The 25,699-nt window shown below is 39.1% G+C and overlaps 1 protein-coding gene across 4 annotated transcripts; it reads right to left on the bottom strand.

Moving 5' to 3' along the window:
• Window positions 1-511: 511 nt before the first annotated feature.
• LOC136430481 (nucleolysin TIAR-like) lies at window positions 512-22,469 on the bottom strand. 4 transcript variants are annotated; one of them, XM_066421145.1, is made up of 14 exons: window positions 22,367-22,469; window positions 22,246-22,277; window positions 21,999-22,095; window positions 21,734-21,832; window positions 13,980-14,034; window positions 12,609-12,696; window positions 8,410-8,485; window positions 7,954-7,984; window positions 7,252-7,326; window positions 6,300-6,392; window positions 5,491-5,575; window positions 4,752-4,875; window positions 3,848-4,015; window positions 512-3,178 (listed from the first exon to the last, which is right to left on the bottom strand). In XM_066421145.1, exons 1-14 carry the CDS (start codon window positions 22,385-22,387, stop codon window positions 3,017-3,019), a joined length of 1,206 nt encoding a protein of 401 aa, XP_066277242.1. In that variant the 5' UTR covers window positions 22,388-22,469; the 3' UTR covers window positions 512-3,016. The 4 variants fall into 4 exon arrangements, with proteins under 4 accessions (XP_066277242.1, XP_066277241.1, XP_066277243.1 ...); XM_066421144.1 differs by having other exon boundaries at window positions 7,240-7,326; window positions 22,367-22,468; XM_066421146.1 differs by having other exon boundaries at window positions 3,848-3,994; window positions 7,240-7,326; window positions 22,367-22,468.
• Window positions 22,470-25,699: the final 3,230 nt, after the last annotated feature.

Below are 25,699 nucleotides of genomic sequence, written 5' to 3'. Positions count from 1 at the left end.
CAATCAGACTGTATTGACAGTCCCATTTTTTTTTAGGTATTGCCCAAAAATGAAAATTGCTCCAAATACTAGTAGCAGGTCCCCATTCATGGAAATTTCTAGCTTTTCCAACACTGCCTATCCATTTCCAGTCAACTGCTAACAATAGTAACATCAAATATAATGTAGGTGCATTTTTACCTTACCACAAGGGAGTGAAATATTGTTTCTGGCTTGTCTTGTGTGTGTGCTTTCCCAATATAGATAGATACAATGCAGTGTTGCCATACGTGCTCATGAATAGTGATGCAAATTTTGTCTGAGGGACTGTAAGACTTTCAAAGCAACGTGGGTAAGGGGGTGAAGTCTGCCAACTCTGATTGCCTTGTTTGCAAAAGCTATGGCAATTTGCTCATAACTTGCTTTGGCTTGGGAAATGTTTTCATCATCATACTAAGTTTTGGTGTCAAACTTAATTGTATGTTTTTTTAAAACATTAAAACATTGACAAGGATATGCACAAGACGAAGGGTAGAAATCATATTTCTTTTTATTTCTTTTCCCGCCTACAAAACCAGCCGCTCCCATGTTACTTGGTTTACACACGGTCTGATCATCGTCTAATCAAGCAACTACACCAACCAACCCACAGAACTAAATCAGGAACAGTTCCATACTACTTCTTACCCCTCTATACTTTATTGTGTATCATAATAAAAGGAAGGAATACCTTTGTACACCCACATCCATCACTATTGTTAACCTCTAGCTACTAACAGCTTGACTATAAGTTGTCTACTACTTACTTCACTCATTCATACTAAAATAGGATCACGTCTTAACAGTATATAAATTACTCACTACAGTTTTACATTTGCCTCATTGACCACATCAACGTATCTTCCAGTCAGACTTGATGCCTACAATTTTCTCTCCATGTATATATTCGAGGGAAACTTTGGATAAAAATCAGCTTCGAAATGTTCTATAAGTACCAAAGATTTTTTTATAAGGCCTGTCTGGATGTCTCCTCTTATAGCAAGCGTACACTTCTGTAAAGCCTGTACAAGCAAGATGACTTAAGGTAACTTGTCATGAGTACATACTGGAATCATAGACTGGCAGAAGAACGTCTTTACCCCTGGAATAAAACCAAATGAATTACGGGAGTGAGTTAACGTAGGTTCTCCTGTTTGGCAGTTATGGTCACGTATACCTGTCTGAAGTGTGTACGAATGAAAACTACCAACTTATTGCAATCTGGCATCTCAGGAAGTGTAGAACAGCAGCCAAGAGTTTTCTCTCTCAACGTAAAGAACTTTTCGGGTGTCCCTGATGACAGAACATGTAGTAAATGACTCCTCATGCAGGTTTTCTGTCACATCAACAGTTTTCGGCATTATGACTCACACAAGGACACCACAAGTTCTGTAGTATCATATACATTTTGTTGTCTCTTTCTTAAGGGTTATTTCAACAACTCGCTGAGAAAACACAGCTCAGTCATCTAACTTTTAAACTACAGTCTCATCATCAGTCTTATTTGTAGCTTCATCATCATGTTTTTAAATTACTGTACATAAGATGTTCTTTCATATCAAGTACCAGGTTCAATGTTGTATATCAAACATGACTTCACAATGTTCATGATTGTGACATGACAAAAGTAAAATGTTGAAAGGCAAAGGAAACTTGCACGCACAGGAACTCCTAACTTTAGTTTGAAAAATCGTGGAGTTCCAAAAATTTTGTACAGCACAATGGTTTAGATATTGTCCACACGTGGTGCAGCAAATGGCCATGCAAAACCCAGTCTTCACACAACTACACACTCAAGTGTTGTGAAAAAAACTTTTTGGACAAGAGCTATCTCAACTTAGAAAACCCTTATTGGCTAGTACGACGTCTGCTCAACAGGTCAAAATAACTCGGCAGCCGCAGGGTTAACAATCTCTGTTCAAAACAAATGATTCTGAAGGGGGAGAAGGGTGAAATAGACTTTGACATTTTATCTTACACTTGAACATTCAAACTCTTACAGAGGCTACCTATTATTTCTGCCGTGTGTGTTGCGGCTGAAATAATTGTCAGATGTCCATCAGGAGGGTTTTACATACATGAAATCATCTTTAGTAAGTTATCCTGTGGCACACATGCACTTTACCATCAGTTATCAGTCCAGTGGCGACTCACCACTACTGATTCTTAATACCAACACTACTGCAAAGCCTAAACACCTGCTCTAACCCATGGTTTCTCTTCCACATTAGCAAAGCAAAACATCTTGATGACAAAAGTGCTTGGGATAACTACTTATAAAATCTTAATCAAGTCGAGTCCTCGGGAACAAAATGGGCTATCTTCAAGTAAGTCGGTCAAAAAGATCAGATTTCAGTTGGAAAACACAGACATTATCTACAAGAAAGGGACCAATCAGTCTTCCAAAGGTCTTGTCGAAAAAGTACAACGTAGTCATCATAATGTATCTGTACATCTTCCTTATTGTTCATAATCCTGCTGCTTCAATATCATTATTTACTGATAAAAACACACAAACTCAATGAAGTGGCCTAAACAGTCTCATTAAAGGTGGACTAATTCAACGAAGAAGTAACGATGGATAAACCATTTTGTGGTTTTGTTTGGGAGAGAGTTCTGCTGAGGTGTACATATAAGATGTTGTTATAATTATATAGCACAGAGCTAAAACTTTATTCCTACGAAAAAATCCAGCGCGTCGGTTTTTAGACTGTCCTACTGCAGTCTTCTTCAGAAGTCAAGTATCAAATAACAAGATCATGTGAACATACGGACATGTGACGTCAGCAACTGGTCAAAAGTGCCAGGAAATTTATACCGCCGATTGCTGACATCACATGTTGTTCGTCAGTTGAATTCTGAGGAAGACTGCAGTAGGACAGTCAAAAATTCCATGCACTGTTTCTTGTGTTGGATCAAAGTTTTAGCTTTGTGCTAAGTTAACAGAGATGAACTTTCAAGCTAACATAAGATGTTGTCGCTGTTGTTGACTTGAGTGCTACTGAGTTTGGTACTGTTGGGGCTGCATGTAGCCCTGGCTAGCCATCATCCCGTTGCCTGGCTGTTGCTGTCCCATCTGGCTACCTCCGAAGCCCTGCTGCTGCCCTCCCCCCATCCAGTTCCCCATCTGGCCACTCATGCTGTAGCCCTGGTTCCATCCCTGTAAGAAACAAATGTCAGGTGGTAAGTGCCCTCTAGCAGAATATAAAGAAACTGCACCAGTCTGGAAAAAATATACTCATGCCCAAAACTGTCAAATATTGTCAACTGTCAACTGTCAAAACCTAGTATTCAAATGATGTATAACAACCTTCCAATACAGTGCACTGGTAGAAAATAACCTACTAAAAGGAGCATGACAATATTTTCTTATCCATGTACAGACATATTGCATACAGGTACGCTGTAGCTTGGCTTGATATCAGCTTGTATAAATTCATTTTCTTCCTAGAGGTCACCAATAACAACAGTAAATATTTTAACTGTTACAGTTACTATAGTACTTGATGTCTTTTTTTCAAGTGTATGCATACATCATGTGGTAATGCTAAACAGCTGATCCATCTGTACTTACTTGGGCTAAAATTGTGTACATGTACATTGAACTAATCAAGCTTGTGTCAAGAATTACCCATTGCTGAAACCCGTTGATAACCTATCTTTTGAAAACGACTTCGTAAGTTTTACAATTGTATTCAGAAGAATACTAGTAGTCTGACTAAATAGTTATGATGCTTCTAGCAGCCCTACCACTGGTCAGGAGGAGGCCTAATCAGCCCCTGACAGAGAGAGGCTAAAGTAAAGGATAGGTGTTAAAGTTTGTGCTGACCTGGGGATAGCTTCCAGCGGCCCACCCCTGCTGCCCTCCTCCTCCTCCTCCCATCATGTACTGTTGTTGAGGATACTGCCAGTAGGCACCCTGGTAGTTACCGTACATGTTACCATAACTTCCGCCCCAGCCTCCACCATATCCCTGCTGTAAAGAGACAGAGTTGGACTGTGAAGAGAGAGATGTTTGTACCAATAATTAGATTTACAATGTACAATGCAACCATTCTTCTTGTGGTTCTTATTAACATACATTTGTACATTGCACAAAACTACATAGATCTAACACAAAGGAAAACAAAATATACAGAATATACATGTACAGAAGATTAACAAGTGATAAAAAGTCTACATTAGATCCATATACAATAGAAACAAAATTCTGTGGTACCCTTACAATTTCAAACCATTACAGGTGTTACACACTCCGAGAAACCCATTGGAAAGCATTTGCAAGATGCTCTTTTTTACTGTGTCATTTTGTGTCTTCCCAAACCAGAATTGTTAAAGGCTGTTTTACATTCATGATTTTTTTCAGGAACATCTTTTCTTGTTTCAGAAACACACAACACGGATGGCATCTAAAGACAAAATAAAGACCCTTTACGGATCCCATTGCATACTGGGAGATGCAGGGGCACTATGGGTGACACAAGGGGCAAGCTACGCACCATGATGACATAAGCTAGACCCAATATACATGTGCTACCCACAGTTTTACCCCAAAGAGCCCTGTGCTGCGAAATCAAATCAAATTGAAATGCATTTAAAGTACCATGACAACATAGACATACACATGCACCCATACTGCCCTGCATATCCCAACATGCAGCAGGATCTGTGAAAAAGTCTATTGAGACTACACTGTTGACTATATGGTGAGTTGTTAAGAGGTAAGATTTTACCTGTTGGTACTGGTTCATAGGGTCACTGGACTCTTTGCCCCATGAGCACTTGACTGCCTGTCCTTCTATCTGTGTTCCATTTACTGTAACAATGGCCATGGCAGCCACTTCATGAGAGAAGAACCTGGGTGTGAAAATCACAAACAAAAACATGGGTTGATTGACGTTCTACTATATGATACTCTTTTGTGGGTACAGAAGTGTCATTGTACTCCACATGATTTGCTTGATAACATCTACAGTTATGTAGTAATGTACATGTACACGACTGGAAAAATTAAGTTGATGTGGACTAATTTGCCTCTTGGATTCTACAATTCTAACATAGATACACATCAACTTATTCTGTGTGCTCCTATGTTGTATTTCCATACTAACATTGTATGTTTGTGGCAAGTTTGCTTGGTAAAGATCACACAACTATGATGGGTTTATGACAGATGTAAAATCAACTCAACCCATAAAGGCATGATGTGACGTCATCATTGTAAATCTATGGACAGCCTTAAGTAATAGAAACTCTCGTAATTCCACCAAGTACCCTACAACCGCCACATTGAAAATGTTGTTATCAAGGCCTTTTCAAGAATTCCTGGATATATGAAGTATGCATACCTCAGGTATTATTGATGATGCATTTGGAAATCTGGAGCAGAATTACGAGAGTTGACTTCCCCAAAACATAGCTACAGTATAGTTTTCACCCTTATGGGGATGGGAAAAAACGCACAACAATCACCTGATGAAACTGTAGCCTTTCTCTGGGAATACCCTGATCTCTTGGATAGGTCCAAAGTTAGAAAATGTGTTGCGCATCAAGTCCTCTGTAAGAAAAAAATACATGTGTGAGGTTTCTGACAAGACCTTTAATACCAAGCAGTATTAAGTATTGCTGACTGACATCTTTATAAGTCAGGAACAATGGTTTAGGTAAAACCTTGTAATTTCTGTCTTTTCTGTCTTTTTTTTGTAGTAAATTGTCATCTTTGTCTGAGCACTAACATATGTTAAGTCTCAAAGCAACTGTCTTTTTTATTGTTGTAGTGAATTGTCGTCATCTTTGTCTGAGTACTAAGATATGTTAGTCTCAAAGCAATTACAGGTTTTCTAAATTTTCAACTGCTAAACTGGCAAAATTGTTATCTTTGGCCTTTTTTTATTTCAATCTGTCTACTATATGCTAAAGGTACCCTTGACAGATCAGATCTTTTTTGCAACTGAGAAATAAAAGAAGCCATCTACAAAATATGTACATCAGGACTCTACAGGTGAGTACAACCATCCCTCAATAGAGACAGGGGCGCAATAGACTTCTGCAACTTATGATCCATTGCTCACCGAGCCACATGTTCTAACTGCATATTGTGACGTCACAGAAGCAGTGGACTGCTAATTCCAATGCAGAAAAGACAGGACTTGATCAGTTGAAAATTTGGATAAGTTTACTTTTTTGTGTTGGCAATTACATTTCAATTTTTACAAGTACAGGAATACAGCTGTGTTAACATCTTGTAGTGTCTGAGCTGTCCAAGAACACCTGGGACTTACCTGTCAGCCCTTTTGTGATGCCCCCACAATACACAGTGGTGTTTGTCGGACTAGCCTGGCACAATACCTCATCGTAGGACAGCTGCTTCTGACCTGTGGAACACAAACATTCAGCACCTGTTACAGTACAATCAAGGAGTACAATCATGTCAATGTAAACTTCTGTAAACTTTACTGTTATAAATGGACTGCTCAACTAAGACCCCATTCAAATTAAGCCTATCATAGCTAAAGATTTAACTCAATATGAACGCAAATTAACCGGTTAAATAAGGGTTTTATCAGGTTAAATTGAAACCACCTCCTCCTCCTATAAATTAACCGAGTAATGTAATAGGATTGGATTGGATTGGATTGATCCTCCCCAAACTACCTCCGGAGGTGGATAAGAAACAATCGCGATCGGATCGATCCAATCACGATCGGGAGCGTTCACACTGAAAAAAATCAATCGCGATCGGATCGATTCAATCGCGATTAAACTTCAATCGCGATTGAAAAAAATGAGTGTGAACGGGGTCTAAGTCTTGGACCAATTGGTTATGTGAATGATGTTATATATATACTGCATTTACAATGTACTTAGAACCATACAAGTTATGTGAATGATGTTATATATGTTGTTTGTAATTAGAACCTTACAGTTTTGGCCACTGATTCCTACCATAGAAAAACTTTAACGTTTAAGAAAAGAAAAGCTTACTCGGTCTTTCTTATACATGCTGATTTCATCAGAAGTGAAGACTTTAAGTATGACAGATGTGCTGTTTAAGGCAGAACGAAGTGCCACTAGGAGTGGACACAATATCACAATGAAGAAAACAAAAGAGACATGCATTGCCTTATATCCCAACACAGTGCTTTAAAGCCAATATTACAAACTTAAAAGTGATTATTATCACCCTTAGATATAAAAATAATAAGCATTAATGTAACATACGTCCAGTTGTACCTTCGTTTGACTTTGGGGGAGGTGGCTTACGGGTTGCCCAGTTGGTTCGGATGGCACGGCCACCCAACCATTGACCTGGAGACAACACAGCAGCAACTTTTAGCTCAAGAAGATATAGTACGCATCAAATGATGCGCCACAACGGTTGAAATGCACTAAGTTACACTTATAGCTTGTTCTATGCCACTACTTGTATATGAAGATGGGAAGGTACTTTTGTAAACAATTCTACTGTAAATTAATGATTTCATGTGAAAAGGTCACAGCAAAAACCAAGAACATAAAACCATTGCAAACATTTTGTGATCTACAGTATTTTCTTTTGTTGGAGTTTATTGGTCCAATAATTTTCCAAAAAAAACAAACTATTTTCCATGTTTATCACAATACCATGCACTGCATTCTTTCTTTTTTAAAGAATGAATGAATGAATGAAGACCTATATTGTACGTTTGCCCCACTGGGCTAAGCACAGGTCACATGTTAACAACTATCTAGCACTTTCGACTTCCTCTCGTTTCTTGGTAATTGTAAAAATGTAGGAGGCTGCATGATTAGTTAATGTTGGTTTATCGAAGGCTGTAAGAAATATAAATTTCTCTCTACTATTCAGGTATCTAAAGTATGGGAATTTACTTAACACAAAACTGAAAAGTATAATACAAACAAAAGATATGGATCATGATCCAAAATATGTCTTACCACTCATGGCCCCAATGGCATTTTCTGCATCCTGCAACAAACAAAGTAGTTAAATTAAAACTTCACATAGGCCAATGGCAAACAACTCTCTAAGGTGAATCTCTCCATATGCACAAACCTGTGGAAAAAAACTTATGCTTGCCAAACTTGATTTGTACCCTTTGAAATACATACCATTTCTAATTGCTATTGAAGATTGAAAAGAGCGATCGAGCATGATGGAGTGCCGTATTAACACGTCTGATGCGTTAACATCGAGCAATTTTGTTTACAAAACAAAGAAAATTTGTCATGCAGAATCAAAAGTATGAACATGGAGAACTAAAACAAAGACACTCCGTTTCACAAAACACCATAGGGATATTTTCTGTCAGTGACATTCGGTTCGATGTTTAAGGTTTGGTTTGCAGAATACAATGTTATCTTTGTCTATAGACTCTGTTTGTCTACACGTACCACTTTGTTGACAAAGGAAACAAATCCGTATCCCCTGGACTTGGCTGTCTGGGCGTCGCGCACCACACGGGCATCCCTGCACAGGAACGGGAGAGAACAACAGTCACATCCTGTACGCTCCCAACATTTACCAAACACAGAGCCGAAAGCTAAAACTCCAAGCCATTGTTTAAAGAAAAACTTGACTGACCTAAGGAAAAGTCTCTCTCACACACCACATGGCAACTGGTTACATGGGTAGAAAATTAATCATGCAACTGTGCACTTGGGTCTAACTAGTAAGAGATCGTTTTTCGGGGGGACACACAACAATTGATAGAAAAATTACCACAGAAAACACACTACCAGTGCAACTATCAATCTAGATAACACGTTAACTTTCAAAAAAACCTACAAGGAAATCTTATCACGAATAATACGGTGTACAAGAATATATGTACGTGTAAATATTTGTAAATCTACCAAATCATAACCACATTTTGGACAGGGACTGTTCCACGATGTTCTTTTGAAAGATTTAATGAAAATTCTAAAGGAACATAGTGGAAACAGGAATTTGGTGCGTAACAATTCACCAGTAACACTGCTAAAGGTCATAAATAACACACCAAAACAACACAGGGTAGCATTGGTACGGTATCTACAGCATTGAACCATGCACATCCTGCAAAAGTTCGGAGGATCCCATCTTGTGAAATATTTAAACAACTACAAACTGACACAGCTGATGGAAAAGTTGGAAAGTTGAATGAAATAATAAAAATAGGAATGAAAAGGCATACGTAGCCTGGTAACACAATGCACGTTTTATTTGTTGCCAGTGGTTGTCTGAGTTCTCAGTATCGCCTCATACGATAGGGGCGAATGGTTCAACCTCTGCAATTTTGAAAGACCAATAGAACAGTTTTAGGCCATGTAAGTCACGACACATAGAAGCAAGAAATACTATGATAGGAGTTTAAACAATAGAAAGTAGCAAAAAACGAGCTGGTTAAAAGGAATCACTCTACAGACAAATCTAAGAAAACTACAGAATTGATAAAGATTTGTAATCAAAGAGTGCATACGTGTATAGTAACGTGTATAGCGACACTATAGCCTACAAAGATATTGAGAAAGCAGAGTTGGTCTCATTGCTGGCTGTTTTCTTTTTCATAGCAAATTGGGAATCATATGATATATATTTACAGAAAATAGGAAGATGTAAAAATGACTACTGGTATATGATGAAACTAATAAATGTTTGATCATAACATATCTTCCTTGCCTGTGCAATAATAGCCTCTACCAGGCTCCGCCGGATGGCTGGAAAAATAGTAGAAATTGGCCGTAATAGAGTGAATAGTGTGCCAAGGGAGTTAGCTACGGAGGGAGTACATTCTGCCATCGACGGAGCCTGTCGGGACACGGCATCTATAAAGGGTATCAAATTAATCCCCCGATTATCTGTACAAAGGAACTAACTCAGCGCTGAAGATCATTTAGGTCGTAAATCGCTCAGCGCGCAGTGTGGCGCGGCCGGGCCTGTGTGTAGGCAAGCCAGCTGTGTGTGGGACAAAGGTCACACGCGGGTGGCAGCAGAACGCACCAAAAATTATATTCTGTATCAAGATGCTTGCATTCTCGGTATTTCCTCGCTAAAATATAATAGAAACATTTTCATTTGTTGAACAAATGGTCTAAAGTCGATTTTTTTTCTGCAACGAAATGTAATATGTTTATTGTTTACGAGATATTTACGTTACTGTGCGGTTAATCTGCAGCGAACAAGCGGGGAAATACGGTAGACATTTTTTCCTTGTTGAATTCAGCCAAACTGCGCATTTTAGAGGTTTATGGTGGCAACAAACGGTTCGGGCTGGTTGAGGCAGGACGGTGTGGCCTGAAAACAAAATGTTTTACCGGCCGATGCCTCCGTCAGAAGTCTGACGAATACAGAAATCTCCACGACGGCATCGGGCCGAGCCGGGCCGGGCCCTGCCGCAAACTCGTAGCCAAACATTCCCGGGTTCATTATACCCACGCGGCGCACACGCGTACGATCGACTACCATCGCAGTACAAAAACTGTCACAGATAACTACATCAGAGGACAAAAAATATCGCTTAAACTACGATGCAGGGCACTGGTCTGGACCGTTATGACTTCAAACTTTCGTGATCTCTGACACTTCCTGTCCACATGTTCACTGGTGGGCTGCTCCTGTCCGGGCCGTCACGGGCGAGTCGGAAAGCAATAAAAGGATTATTTAGCTACTTCGAACCTATTAGATAGCGATTAGTGGACATCAAACGAGATGCCGTGTCCCGACAGGCTCCGTCGATGGCAGAATGTACTCCCTCCGTAGCTAACTCCCTTGGCACACTATTCACTCTATTACGGCCAATTTCTACTATTTTTCCAGCCATCCGGCGGAGCCTGGTAGAGGCTATGCAATAATAGATTTTTATCAAGATGAAATTGAAAAAAAAAAGGAAGTAAGAAAGCCTCTTGGTTTACCTCATCAAGAGGCATATCCATACATGTACTTAAACAGTTTATATACAAATGGTTGATACTATGTCACGTACCACTGCAACTAATTCCTGGCTAGCAAAACAACCCATTATATACTTTTGGGTGAAAAGACTCAAAACCAAAAAAACGCAAAGGGCAGAACAACTACTCAAGTACTACATCTCTTTAAAAAATCATTAAAAATGTTCTCACCTCTGTAAACATTGGAATCATAACAGACATAATTTATGAACAAAAACCACGCAAGTTTTGAGTTCTAAAACTGCACATATATTTTAAAACAATGCAGCCGTGACGTCATGCACACCTAGAAAACACCTATGACAAAATACTTCATACTCCACAAACATCACAACAGTATCTTTCTGTTCTCATATCTAATAGACTACTAAGATGTTGCGTAGATATTTGGTCTCTCTTGAATAACACTCCTGATGGCATTTCAGTTGTGTATTCTTACCTTTCAGTGCTCAAAAAACTTGCCAAAAAATTTCATGACATGATAAAGCACTCACTGAATAATTTATATCCTCCCTCTTTGTAAGCCTGTTGCTCGGTGATCACACTTTCATGGTTATCTGAGAGGAAATTAAGCTGATAAAATCAAGCAATGAATCGTTTTTCTAATGACACATGGTTTCTGTCCCACCAAAAAATTTTACGGCATCTAAAATCTTATTCTAGCTTTAAAAAAAGACTTCCAATGAATTTAAAAAACCTGATGTTACAAATGATCTCAAGAAGTTTTCTCAGTCACTACTTTTCATAACTGCTAACTTCATTCTATTTTTCATCTTTGCACAATGAAAATGCCAATAACCTAATGCTTTATCGTTTAACGTAAGTTTGACCCAGATAACTTTGTGAAAATCAAACATACTGTAAGTGACTGTATGATACCATGTTTATAAAGGCAGAGCGGGCTTGCACAGTATACTGGACATAAGCATACTGTGGGTGGGTGATTTGGACATTAGTCTTGGGCTTGTTCATAATCAGCCTGTGAACTATCAACTTGTTCACATTGTGGACTTGCAAACTGTTAACAGTTTATTGTCAAGAAGAAAACAGGGGGACCTGTTATGTGTATAGTTTAAAGACCAGTGCATTCTTTGCACAGTATACAATCGATATGTAACTACATGTATGTACACGTTAACCAATGGCATGGGTTGAATTCATCAGCAGATATGGTTGCCAGGGCTTGCATATTGAACTGGTAAAATCATTGCCACAGTGCAACACAATTAAGTTTTGCACTTAGGCTGTGAGTCCAAAAAGTCATCCATTTCCAATATGTCAATAGTTTTACGTGTATTTGCATATCTGGCAATAAATATTTCTTCTGGCATGTAGCCACACCCTCAGTTACTGCAGTTCACAGTTGATCCAAATCAAGATTTGGAAAAAAAAGGTCCATTAAGATGCTGCATACTGTCTTGTACTACCATAGAATGGTCAAGTACCATGAAGGCAGTCGTGTATATGTGTACTGTAGCTTGCCACACTTCAGTCATGTGGACTAAACCTGGCCTCTTATTTGGACAGTCTCATAACTAGATTTCCTAGCATTCATCCACATTCTTTTCACTTCAAATGAGAGAAGTAGTAGACTAACATGCACACAGAAGAAAACATTCTTCATTGACATGTCACGACAAGATGCATAGGGGATTTCTTACGAGATCTTCCCAAAGGGAGCGAAGGCAGCCTTGAGATCTGTGGTGTCAATCTCGGGACTCAAGTCTCCAACAAAAACATGGTAGTGGTCTGAAAGTGAAACACAAAGAAGCAGTTAGACAAATTCTCACCTAAGTTCTTTTTTAGTGATCTGAAATGCAAAGAAGCAGTGAGCGCCTGTTAAAAGAAATTCTCCAGTAATTTCCTTTTCTTCTACAACTTGTCATTGTCCAACCTCTAGTCTTTACAACTTGATGGATGTTCGAACAAGTCCTTAGAACAGACAGTTAGACAGAGTTGCAGACAGTAACTGTTACAGTATTTTGTACCATCATCACATGAGAAAACACCAATATGCCTGTCACAGCCTCTCTAAAAAATTGTTTCCATAATACATAATTAATGTGTTACATTTATTTGTTATCTGTTCCACAAGTTGAAATTCTTGCGTGTAGAAGTGAGTTCAACAATACAAAAACACAATAGAGAAGTCTCTAGTCTTGTAAATGCCGAGGTGAACAATGAAGTCAACACAGCAAATCATACACAGTATGGCATCTTATCTTTTGCTACAATAGCAGAGGTTGTTGGTTGTCAAGGACGTTGTATTTAAGAGATACATCCTTCAGTTATGATAAGAATGTGGTTCTGTAGAATTCTACACCAAATTCTACACCAGAAATCTTCTTAGAACGAACTGACGTTTTGCAGACTTCTAATCTTATTGATACAATAATCAGCCACCTTTAGGTTAGAGTTGTTTTACTTAACATGGCGCTGAAGTTTAGTCTCTTCTAAAATATGTATGCTTGAATGTCCTTGGCACATTATACCATATCAGCAACAAGTGTCAGATACGTCATACTGAATTTTAAATTAGATAACAAACATATATTGTTTCGGAAGGATGCCTACTACATTGTTACAATATGTATAATCATAACCTTTAAAAAATGATAAGGCATACATTTAAAACAGTATAAGTAACTATAACATTGACATAAGACATGTGAAGACATATCACAATAGATATCACTGAAATACAATCTGCATTTTTAGACACTAAATTGCATTCAAATCCAAACCAAAGGAATAAAATGGTAAACGGACTCAACTTGGCATATACACGTTGGTATATACTAGAGATATTTCTGTTGCCAGACATTACATAAATGTTGTCATAATACAAAGGCAGCATAGGTCATGAAGTACTTATTTGCACAGTAATATGAGCAGTTCAGGGCTACAAAATACATTGAAAATTTTGTATCTGTCCCTATACAAAGAACAACCTAGACACAAATTGCCTGATACAAAATAGGATGCATCATAATATCATATTTTTAGTCGAAAGACAAGAAAATTGTACTTACTACTAGTATCCTTTTTATTTCCACTTGGCGTTGTAGCCCAGTTAACTTTGACTTCCTGCAATAAAAAAAACAACAACAAATCTTTATGTAAGAAAGTAAAGAGCGATCATTTTCAGGATGCTGACACAAGGGAATCACAATGATACATGGCAAACTAGCGCAGCTGTTGTCCACAAGAAGTACTTGAAACGTCTTATCTGTTACCATATGGGAGAGCAGGAAGTGGTGGATGTGTGTAGTACACAGCAGGATGAAATGGCAGTGTGTGATAGAAATAACATTACACTACGGACACAACAAAAGGACATAGATGTTGTGTACAATGTTGGCACTAGTGGTGGTTTGGGACCCCTCTTGGTAAGGACTAGGTAGGTTTGTTTGATCTGAGGTTCTTGGAAACCGGACTCGGGCATGCAAGCGATCATAAAGAACCATGTAAGAGAAACATGGTTTTTGTTTCTTTAGTTTGCAAGATTATGCAGTCATGTCATTTCATCCCCACACCAAACATAACAATAGTCTGTTGGGGTTTTCTTTACAAACGAAATGACAGGTTTACTGGTTGTGTTTCATTCTCAATCGAATCTCATTGACTCATTGATTGAAAATACTTGTTGTCTGACCTGGACAATACCGTGTCGTACATGTTCTGAGTGTAGTGTCAGACTCTAAGCAGGGTTCAAAGTACTTTTTCTGTTACCTACAATCATCAGAAATTGTACTTAGAGAACAAATTTGGAAGCCATTGTTCCTTTCCTACTGCAAGACAAGCCTAAGTACACGGTTAATCAGCTTAATTGTGACAAAATTAAAATTCTGAAGACAAAAATTCAAAACCAAAATGAACAAGATTGGCAACATAAAAAGATGTTGCCATGGCGACGGTGGTCTCTGTTAACGTTTTCGTTTTTAACCCACATGCAAATAAGGACCTTGCATAATGCGGCATAAATCATATCAGTCGATCACCTTCTCTACCAAAATAACACAAGTTGTCCAATGTATGAAAATCTTGTTTTCACAAAAAAAGATATCGTACCATTTCCTCATAAATTATGTAAATGAGGCCCTCTATGCAATATCTGTGTCTAATAGTAGCCACATTTACTTAACTTCCAAATGGTGCAAAAATGAAATCCCCATCATTTACCACTATGGATTTATAGTATTTTGTCATTAATTATGCAAATTAAGCATCAATTTGCATAATTGATATCTATCGATGTTTATCTCTTTCTCAGTTACATATGCCATGTGTTTGAGAGTCCTATAATAGAATGCAGCTGATTTATCAACTGTCCTCATTAATTATGCAAATCAGATATTGATTTGCATAATTGGCATATGATTATGTAAATCATTACTTAAGCTATCTACACACCAAAAATTATGATGATCCGTCATCCCCTTCTTGCGTTATTCTCTTTCAAATCTTGAGTCAAAATCAGCTCCTGCAGTTCCAAAAAAAGCCGCTAGGGGGTTCAAATTTACAGGACATATTTTCCTTACATAGAGCTATCCACCACTTAAAAATCATGACTATAGCATGTTCAGAAGACGAGATTTGAAAAGCGAAAGTTCCCCTGCAGTACCATAGAAAGTTGCTAGGGGGCCCAAAATCCAATCATTACAAGGTCTCCCACAGATCTACCCACCTAGGAAATATGAAGACAATACATCCAGGCATTCTTGAGTTATCGTCCCATGGACTTTCACATTCCTGTACAATTCCTAGAATTCTTGCAATCTGCACACAATATAGTAAAAATTTGGCTCGCCCCTGAGGCGTCGCCAAAAATCCGAAATACTGCTTCTTTTCTTCTGATAACAATCTTACTAAACATTGATAAATAAGTACAGGTTGCAAGTGGGTATGTCGAGTCAAGCTCTATGGATCATGTGCACTACATGGGGAACTCAGATCCCAGTGGAACATACATCTAAATTGGATCCAACTTCTCCAGAACACCCATTTAGACCCCACTTTTGGAAACAATTTCAGGCCAAGCACTGGAACTGGCTTAGGATTAATCAATCTACACTAATATTCAACATGACATTACAAATTCAAGGCTATTTTGCAAGTCTCACAGGGCACAATCAATACAAACATAATAGAATATTTACAATTTTGCTCTCCAACAATGATGCATGTACATTTGTAAAAGATACAATTATGTATACATAGTCAAACCTGTACGATTGCAGTGACCACCTGGCCATTGTGGCTATGTTTTGATGGTCCCTTATATCAATCTTCATTGAACTAGAGCATAAATTGTCTTTATCATTTTCTATCCGATATTACCTGTCATGTTGGCAATCACACACATGTTTCTATGCAACTTTCTCCTTTATGTTCCTGCTATCCTACAACCTACCCAGAAAATAACCAGGCCATCCCTACATAGTTTTCCTAGCTTCAGGTGTTGTAAGAAATAACACAAAATTGCTGGTAAGTACAGATAAGTATTCTACAACTAAATGAAGGTCAGGCTCAGATAACCTGTTAGAATTATCCTTACAAACAAAAACCCTTCATTCCTTACATGAACTTATAATAATGAAGAACATTTTCCATTGGCATCAACCCAAATCTCTCTATTTACTGTAAATGCCTTTCAATTCACGGTGATTTAATTTTGTGGTAAGAAGAAAATGGAGTGTTCATGGTGGTTTTAAGTTTGTGATAGCTGTACAGACAAATACCATACAGTAGTGGAAACACTATTGGTTTTAAGTTCGCACTGAAGCAGTCACTACAAAAGCATTAACATAAAACTACTACAAAAATTTCAAGAATTATAGTATCTCATTTCCTGGTTCTCCAATTTTCTTTGAGAAAAATGCAAAGTAGGGTGAATGTAAAAAGCTCTCAACCTATGTAAGAAAAAAATCAATAAAAACTATTATCATATTATATTTGCAATGTCATCAACTTTTATTTTTCATGATATATCATGATTCACCCTCTCTTCTCTAGCACATACATCATATGCGATTTTTTAAAGCCCAAATCAGTACTCTAAACCCTCTCAAATATATGCCAGACATGCAAGGCTTACACTAAGGTACAGAAAAAAAAAAATTGAAAATTGGCATTTTCTGTAGATGTATGCTAAGCAAGGCCAAGCATAATTTCTCCATTTAAATTTCTTGCATGGGCTAGGCAGGGCCAAAAAACAGTCCAACCTTTTACAGCCACATTCCGAATGGACCAGTTTTTCACATCCCCAAATCTAATTAGTTAAATGTACATTTGCCAGCTTGAGGTGCTGACTTGGCATTATGAACCATGGGGCATCCCTCATTTTACAACTGAATGCTGATGAACATATCAAAAAGAAAGCCCGTAACCAATTAAATTTTCATTTGTACATTTAGCAATTTTGTTCTGTAATAAAGATAGATTTCCATTCTTTCCTTGTAAAAGTATGATTGAAATTCCGTATACTATATAGTTATAGGCTGGCACAATATACAAATTTTCAGAAATCTACAACTCAAAAAACACAATAATGCTCTTCATGTTAAACTTTATGGTAAAGGAACAATTATTAAAAAGTGACTCTTTTAGCAAAAAAAATGTACAACAACCTGCCCTCTGAAATACATTTTAGCAATAGCACACACAACCCCCCATTCTTGAAATCAATTGAGGGATGCCAAAAGTTAATCAACTTGATGGGCTCTCTGTCCCGGCAATATTTTAGGACCTGAGCACCCCATGAACATACAAAAGGTGCTCTTTGTACGGAAATGCCATGTACAGTATGAAACAATGCCCAAGTACAACTATAAGGGCTCGGAATGAGGGACGGTTCTTGGAGAAAACGAGCTCATACTTACTGTCTGTGTTTGCACAGCACTGGTCATGGCTCCCTGTAATGTTGCCCCTTTGTGAGAGAAGGGTGTGCGAAAGGTAGCCCTGCCAATTGGTAGAGTGAAGCACTCATGCAAATTAACTCCAACAACAGGTCCCCCGGGGGTATACTCATGTCAGTGTCTGATTGGTCGTCATAAGCAGGGGGACTGATCCAATCGATGGAACACAGCCTGGCACTACACATATTGACATGACATGGGCAGCACCGCGCCACCTGCTTCAATTCATTAAAGCACTGGAACTCTCCACAGCTATGGAACACGGGGCAATTCCAACAGACTACCAGGACACCATTAAAGAACCATACAGATGGGACCTTTTGAAGATGACTGCTCAATATAAATGTAATACAAAAAAATTCTGGAATTCTTCATTCAAAATCTGTTTCACAAAGGACCTTTTTTTACCAAAACAGTGAAAAATATAAAACTGGATATGGAATACAATAGTGCACACTCAGGTTAATAACATCATAACATAATTACATTATATCAAATGAAGTAGGTTTGAAGGGGGAGGGGGGACAGTCTGGCACACCTAGTTTTGAGCGTATGACATGCTAAATATGTAACTACTGAAAAGTCTATAGTTTAAAAATCCCATATAATTGGGACAGACTCTTAAAATGGCCACCTGTAATATCTGTAAGATAATAACACATTTTTCTATCGCGGTTACAACAACATTGTTTACGCAAATGAAAACAAGTAATCAATTTGTTTTACTTCCTATCAAAAAGCCATGACATCAAACTACCAATGATTAATACAAAATCAAATGCTTTTCCTCCTAATTTATATACTAGTAGTTAGTAAGCACATGAGCAAAACAACATTTTGATAATGATATTATTAATTAATCATATATAATTTTCACCATGAAATTTTTCCAGCTTTGGTATTGGTAAACTTTTACAAGTGCGATTTGGATACACATGTATACAGAACAAAGGCATTGAATTCGGGTGGAATTGTAACGGTTATTAATAATAATCAATTAACTACTGGTAAGAGATGTTTAGAGGTGCTTCGAAACATTACACTTCTATCTGTTGAAACAATCTAGTTACATCAAGACAAATTTCAAATTCGTTCAAACAACGTATCCAAATTGTTATGATTACAATGGGAAAAGTTATGAATGAAAGCTAAAAATTTTGGTTCATTCTAGAGAAAAAATAGCAATGCCTATAAAACTTAAAACTACAGTGCAAATACTCGGAAGTTACAAACAATAACCCACTATGCTCATAGACGTTACCTTTCACAAAGGCTGTGCATTGAAATATGAAGTATGTCATAACTTAGTTGGTTCTGGGGTCAGTTGATTCAAAGTTCAATGACCTCTTTGGAGTTGGGTGAGGTAAAAAAAAGTAAAGTGGTCAACATCTGACTTGGACAAAGTATGATGTTTTACGATAGAGAATAGTGTAATGCTGCCTCACCATAGCTCACATTTTCAGCCAAGCACACTATATCACTCCTACTGTATTGGATTCTTGTATTGCATTGGATTCTTCTCTCCCCCATACACTGGGCCGTAAGCTTTTAAGTCCCCATCTGAAAGGACTAATGCAACCCCACACACCATGCCAAAGGGGGGTTGGAACCTTCTCCCTCTGGATTCATCAAATTTGAACTATCATATGGGCAAAGCAGTCACCAACCACTTAAGTCACAGGTACATGACCTTGGATAAGGTAACAAGGGAAGAAAACTGCAATAGCATGCATGTCCATGTATCTCTTCATTTGTAACAAAGAATACATGCTATGGGAGAAGCCCTACAGTAGTCAACAGCCAAATGTTACTCAAATTGTACGAAGAAACTGGATAAATTCTCTGAAGAGTCAGATGGCTGAGATAGCATCCACTACTAGTATTTTTCAACAGTGACTGAGAAAGAGTCAGAGGACAAGTAGTGTAACTTGTACACGTATATTTGATATGCTTGAAACAGTACAAAGCAACAAGTGTGATGTTCCAGTTTTAAAAGTGGTACAAAGCTATTGTCATACTTCTGCGTATCAAACCTATATAAAACCGGTTGATCTTGTAGCTTTTTGCATAAAGTAATACTATAGGCAATTCTTGACCATAACCTTCTTGTACAGTCCAACTCATTTACATAAGAGATCTGCAGGACAAAGGAGCCTCGTCCACACCTCCTTCACAATACATTCCACCACATTCAATACCTGCTGGTATCTATTGTCTGCTACTAAGGGCTGACTATGGCTTGTATACAGTATACTTTCTATGCAGGACTGACTAAAAATGCGTAGGTAGTTCTTGAAGCCTGATGATATTGCAGGGTGGGGAAAGTAATTTTGGACAGCACAAATTTTACAGGGGATAGAAATCAATATTGTTATCAAATCAGTCACACAAATATGTTTGAAATTGTGTTTTTACATGATCATCATCTATGTGTGCTAATAATTTTTTTTAAATCATTATCATTATTCTGCAATAACTTAGCTTATGGAACTCCTTAGACCTATCTTTAACTTAAAACTCTTAATTAATCTTCAAAAGTTATATGGGAAACTCCTATTTTACCATTGGCAATGGCTACATTAATTATACAGAAGTAAATTGCAATGCATATCTAGGTCCATGTTTGAATGCACTTTTCCCAGCCAGGAGTTTACAACAACTTGCTAGCAAAAACTTGAATTTTCTAAGTTTAAAAAATCTAAGCTCCAATGCTATGAAACACCATTCACTCAGGTTTCAGGATACTGATGTTGACACAACAATTTCATTTAAAAAGACGTTATCTCTTTCCCTGTATTTCCTTGTTGTTGTATTGGCACTTGGGCTCTGAGTAAGCACGCCACTATGGCTTTACATCTATTGCTTCATTTCAAGTTATTGTTGCCTTATCAACGCCATCGTTCAGAGCGCTGTCACTCCTTTGTTGATCGAGAACAGATACTGTTATCGATAGTCTCCAACAAGCCCCTGAAAGATTAGCTGCTACTCCAAAAATGCTGAAATTCATGGATTAGAATGAAGTAATAGTGGCACTATTGTAATAATCTTATGGCATTGTTGGTAGTTTTGCCACATGGCACATCAAAATTCTGGTAGGCAGAAACATTGCAGGTTATACAAAAAGTTCCTTTATTCCCTGCACACAAATAGTTATCACTGCTTACACAACAAGTAAAGCACTTTCAAACTCAAAGTTCTATAAATTTTCCTACCAAGGTTTCTTGAACAGCAGACTCCTTGCTCAAGTTGTTGTAAAAAAAATGTGTGACTAAACCAAGTTCTATTAGTATTAGTATTACTTTTAGATGCTGAACTGACGAAACAGGTTTTGTCCTGTGTCCAAAGAGTGAAACACTATTGCAGAATTCAACAACTACATGATCCACATAACACGTTTTCTGTATGTGTTCTTGCTTCTGAAAGAAAATGAAACCATGGACCATAGCTTCTTGCATTAGCCATGGGAGGGGGGTGGGCATGTGACTGTGCTATGTCACTAACTGTTAATTATATGTAGCAAATGCTGTATTGTCTTCTTCAATAACTACCAAAGAACTCTCAAAAATCGTAAATATCATTTCAATACTTCCCCAGTGCTTTGTAATATTTCTATAATGTATAAACTGGCTTGTAATCATTCCACAACCCTACATGATGCCACATCATAATATTCATATGCTTCCAGTGTGTGGATTCATGAATTTATGATATGAATCACAGAAAAAAATGAATAGGTGACAAAAGAAGGTGTAAACAGGATGAATGACAAAGAAGATGGATACCAGAGTGTACGTTTGTGTGGGGAAATAATCTACACGATAAGATGAACCGGAACTTGAGTCTAGTCCCAGACAGGAAGTGGCCCTTACCTTGTGCATTATTTTCCTGCCATTCATTGCCGTTAGCGCCGCCGAAGCGTGGTTGTGATCGTAGAATTCGACGAAGCAGTATGGATCATTCCCGGCATGCTAGAACAGCGAAAATACAAGAATTATACACTTTGGACACTGGAAACATCGTTGGGAGAAATCGCAAAATCATTCAAGTCTGTGGTTGTACTTTTTGTGTGAAGAAAGGTGGTCTGACTCGGTGGCAGTCACCACACACACACACCAACATGGACGGCACACTTACCTCCGAGATCATTTTACAGCTCTTGCACGGGCCGATCGCTCCGAACAGTTGCAATATCAGCTGCTCTGTGACTTGACGACTAAGGTTTCCCACGTACCTGTTGTTACGGGGGAGGGAAAAGCCGGTTTAAGTGGGACGGCGTGCGAACAGAAAAAAGACCGGCATATCGACATCATCCACACACTTTATCAACTCGCATCAAAAATTCAAGAAACAAATCTAACGGTTCGGGAAACTTTGAACTTACAAGGTACGCGGGCGGGATTCATCCTCCATATTCTGTAAAATAAAAGAATTGGTCAGGTTAGTGTGTAAAACAGAGGAGAAAGGTAAAGAGAAAGGGGTAAGACACAAAAATAAGGCACAACCTGGCCAGGCCCCGACATCATGGCGACGATATTGGACTACTCGCGGAGAGACGTGTTGCGCCTGCGCGAGTGCTGCATTGTGGGAAGTGATTTCCCGGAAGTGTGTTGCGTCAACTTTCCACGTGGTCAGATCCTATTTCCACAGACAACAGCTTTTGTTTGATAAGCTGAATAGCTGCATGGATGGATCGAAAGTGGACCGCCGGTCGGAGTGAAGTATTTGCGACCCTGGATATAGAATCAGCGAAAGGGAAAAGTTATTTATCACGATGCAAGGAAAAATACATGATGGATATTCAGTTTATCCAAGGAGGTTTTATATATAAAACCTCCTTGGTTTATCACCTTCACGTTCACCCGTGTCCCATCCTCAGTGTCGGCCGACTGTCGGGGATTATGGTCGCATCAAGAAGTTAAATGGATCACGTATGACAGTTGATAAAATCTCCAACGAGATGCAAGATGAGAAGCCTCATACACGCGTAAACATTGAGCCTGACCCTACTTCAACTTTCGGGGGGGGGGGGGGGGCTCTGAGACACTAAAACGCGAAACACTATCGACGGTATAAACTGAGATTAGTGAGAAAGAAGAAGATGAAAACGCGTGAAACGCTGAGCCGGACCCTACATCTGCTTTGATATCCATTGTTATACATAACAAGTGCGTTTTTCTGCGTCAATGGGGCATTTCTCCGCGCGTGGCTGAATCTAACCAATAAACCGGAGACATCCTGGGGTTTGCGGATTCGATGGGGTGGTCTACAGGGGTGGGCTAGTGGGGTGGGCTACCTCAGCATCTACCCTTTCTGGACCTCAAGGCTGTGCATGGGGGTTTAGCATTGAATGGAATTTCCTTGAGGAAAAGATGGGTCACTCTGTGGGAGGGCCGGAAAGAATGCTTTATTTTGCTGAAGGACCATATTGCTTTGGGGATGCTACAGTGGGGGGTGGAGGTGGGCAATGAGCATACTGCATACATTTACATCGTGCAGGAGTTTGTTATCCCCAGTTTTAGATTTTAAACATGGAGGACTATGTTCCCTGTTCCTTTATATACTGCTCAGTGAGACCAACAGGACAGTAGCATTGTGGCTACAAGAAAGAAATGAGCAACAAAAGCAACACTATACATTGTACAAACACACACACTTACAACATTCCAACCCACGCTCATGCACACTGACACACATAACCACAAATACATTGTACATTGTATACAAGCACATGCATTCAGGTACATTCTAGTCAAAATGTGAGACATATGTTTTAAATTTTGTCAAACAAAGGCTCTCTCATTCCCTAGCTGTCCTATCCAACTTTCAGTTTATTTCCCCTTGTACCTCCTTGCTCTTCCCTAAAATCCTAATTGTATACTGAGTACTTAGAAGTTTAGTTTTCTACCAGTCTTGGTGCACCTACCCCCCCCCCCCCACCTGCCAGGTGATCAGCTGTTACCTTCCCTCTAGCCCACCCACAGCTTGACCCAGATCCTCTTCAAGGAAATTCCATATGAGGCCAAACCCCCATGCACAGCCTTGAGGTCCAGAAAGGGTAGATGCTGAGGTAGCCCACCCCACTAGCCCACCCCTGTAGACCACCCCATCGAATCCGCAAACCCGACATCCTGCACTAGCACTGCATGCATCCTTCAAGTTATGATTTTTTTCAAGGACTTGTTTATGTTTGCATTTCCCATGCAGGCCAACTTTGGACCACGTGTGAAATGTACAAACCCCTGAAATAATGTTTTCCAGCGAAATCATGAAGCATTCGATTGACGCACAGAAGAATCTGCGAAATTTTGGTAGGGGCTTTGTCATCCGTGTCATCATTATCCGCCAGTTTGACCGTCGATTCGAATGGCAACAACTTATTTCTTCATGGCTATCTAACACTCCCAAAGTCTTTCAGTTGTGAAGCCGTTTGGTACATACTCAATTCAGAATTTTAGGGGAAATATTGAGGTTGGTGACCAACCGCGATATTTCCCTTGAACGGTTGGCCCTAGACTTGGCCCTAATCTCCAAGCAGATCCACACCGGGCGCGAAAATCATATATGCTAGCCAGAGATGGTCCAGTCAGCCAGAGAGGGTCCAATCAGCCCTGTAGGCTGATTGGACCCTCTCTGGCTGACTGGACCTTCTCTGGCTAGCATATACGAGTTTTCGCGCCCGGTGTGGATCTGCTTGGAGATTATTTGGCCCTTCTCTGTGGAAGATTTTTCCAATGATTGTGAATGATAAACTGTCCGGTGACTTTCTAAACCATCACTGATCGAAGAAACTGGGTGGTTTCACATCGATCACTGAGGTTAAATTTAACTTCCTTGCATCGATTAAGTCGCACATGCGCACTGTGTAGTGAGCACCACGGTTGAAGGTCACCATGACGATTGACTCGGACTGTAGCACCCAAACCAAACTTCACTGATCCAAGGAGGTTTGAAATTAAACCTCCTTGATTAAAGCTAGTTACTACATCAGCTCAACTTCTGATTCGATACTGCCGCACTATTTTTCTTGTGGTAAAAAAAAATAGGTAGAGAAGCGGCGAAAAAAATCAAATCACTCCTCCCCGGCAAGGCTTGGCTTGAAATCCAACTGTGAACAGTCTGTCACTGTGGACAAAAAGAAAACCTGACAAAATGGAAAACCCATTAAATACGCCTAAAAAGACGCGCAAAACGGTAACTTGGCCTATATAGCCTGAGTACCATCCTCCGTAGTAACCGCTGGCTCAATCTTTTCGCAACTTGTGTGGTTAGCAAGCGAAAATATTGCAGTTACTATGGACGATGGTACTCAGACTATAACCTCTGCCTTTTATGAAGGCCGAGCGGAGGTAGGAGGCGGGTATGGTATTTACCGTCGTGATTTCCCTATCAAACCTCCTTCCCTATCAAACCTCCTAGGTTTTGTGGATAGCGGCATTGGGTCCAAGTTTGCCTGAAATCACTGGTCCAAGCAGAGGTTGGGTTTCGTCTTGTTTTTATGTTGAAGTTGGAGACATAAAGAAACCGTTACATCGACAAAATAGAAAGCCCGACAAAAACGCCTAGAAAGACGTCGAAAACAAGCCGAAACCAAACCTCTGCTTGGACTAGTGGTTTCAGGCACACTTGGACCCAATGCCGCTGTCCACAAAACCTAGTACAAACCACTCTTCTGATTGATCAGTTTACAAAGAAATGAACTAAATAATAAGACAACTACGCATAGAAACTAGTGAAAACATAACATTCCTGGCAAATGTTAAACTGTCTCTCAAGTCTTGCGGGTTGTTTAGTATGTGCACCCTTCAACTGATGGCATGAGGGGCGTCGGATCGACG

Source organism: Branchiostoma lanceolatum, chromosome 3, assembly GCF_035083965.1.
Source record: "Branchiostoma lanceolatum isolate klBraLanc5 chromosome 3, klBraLanc5.hap2, whole genome shotgun sequence".
Lineage (NCBI taxonomy): Eukaryota > Metazoa > Chordata > Leptocardii > Amphioxiformes > Branchiostomatidae > Branchiostoma > Branchiostoma lanceolatum.
This window is presented reverse-complemented; position numbering and strand designations above follow the sequence as displayed.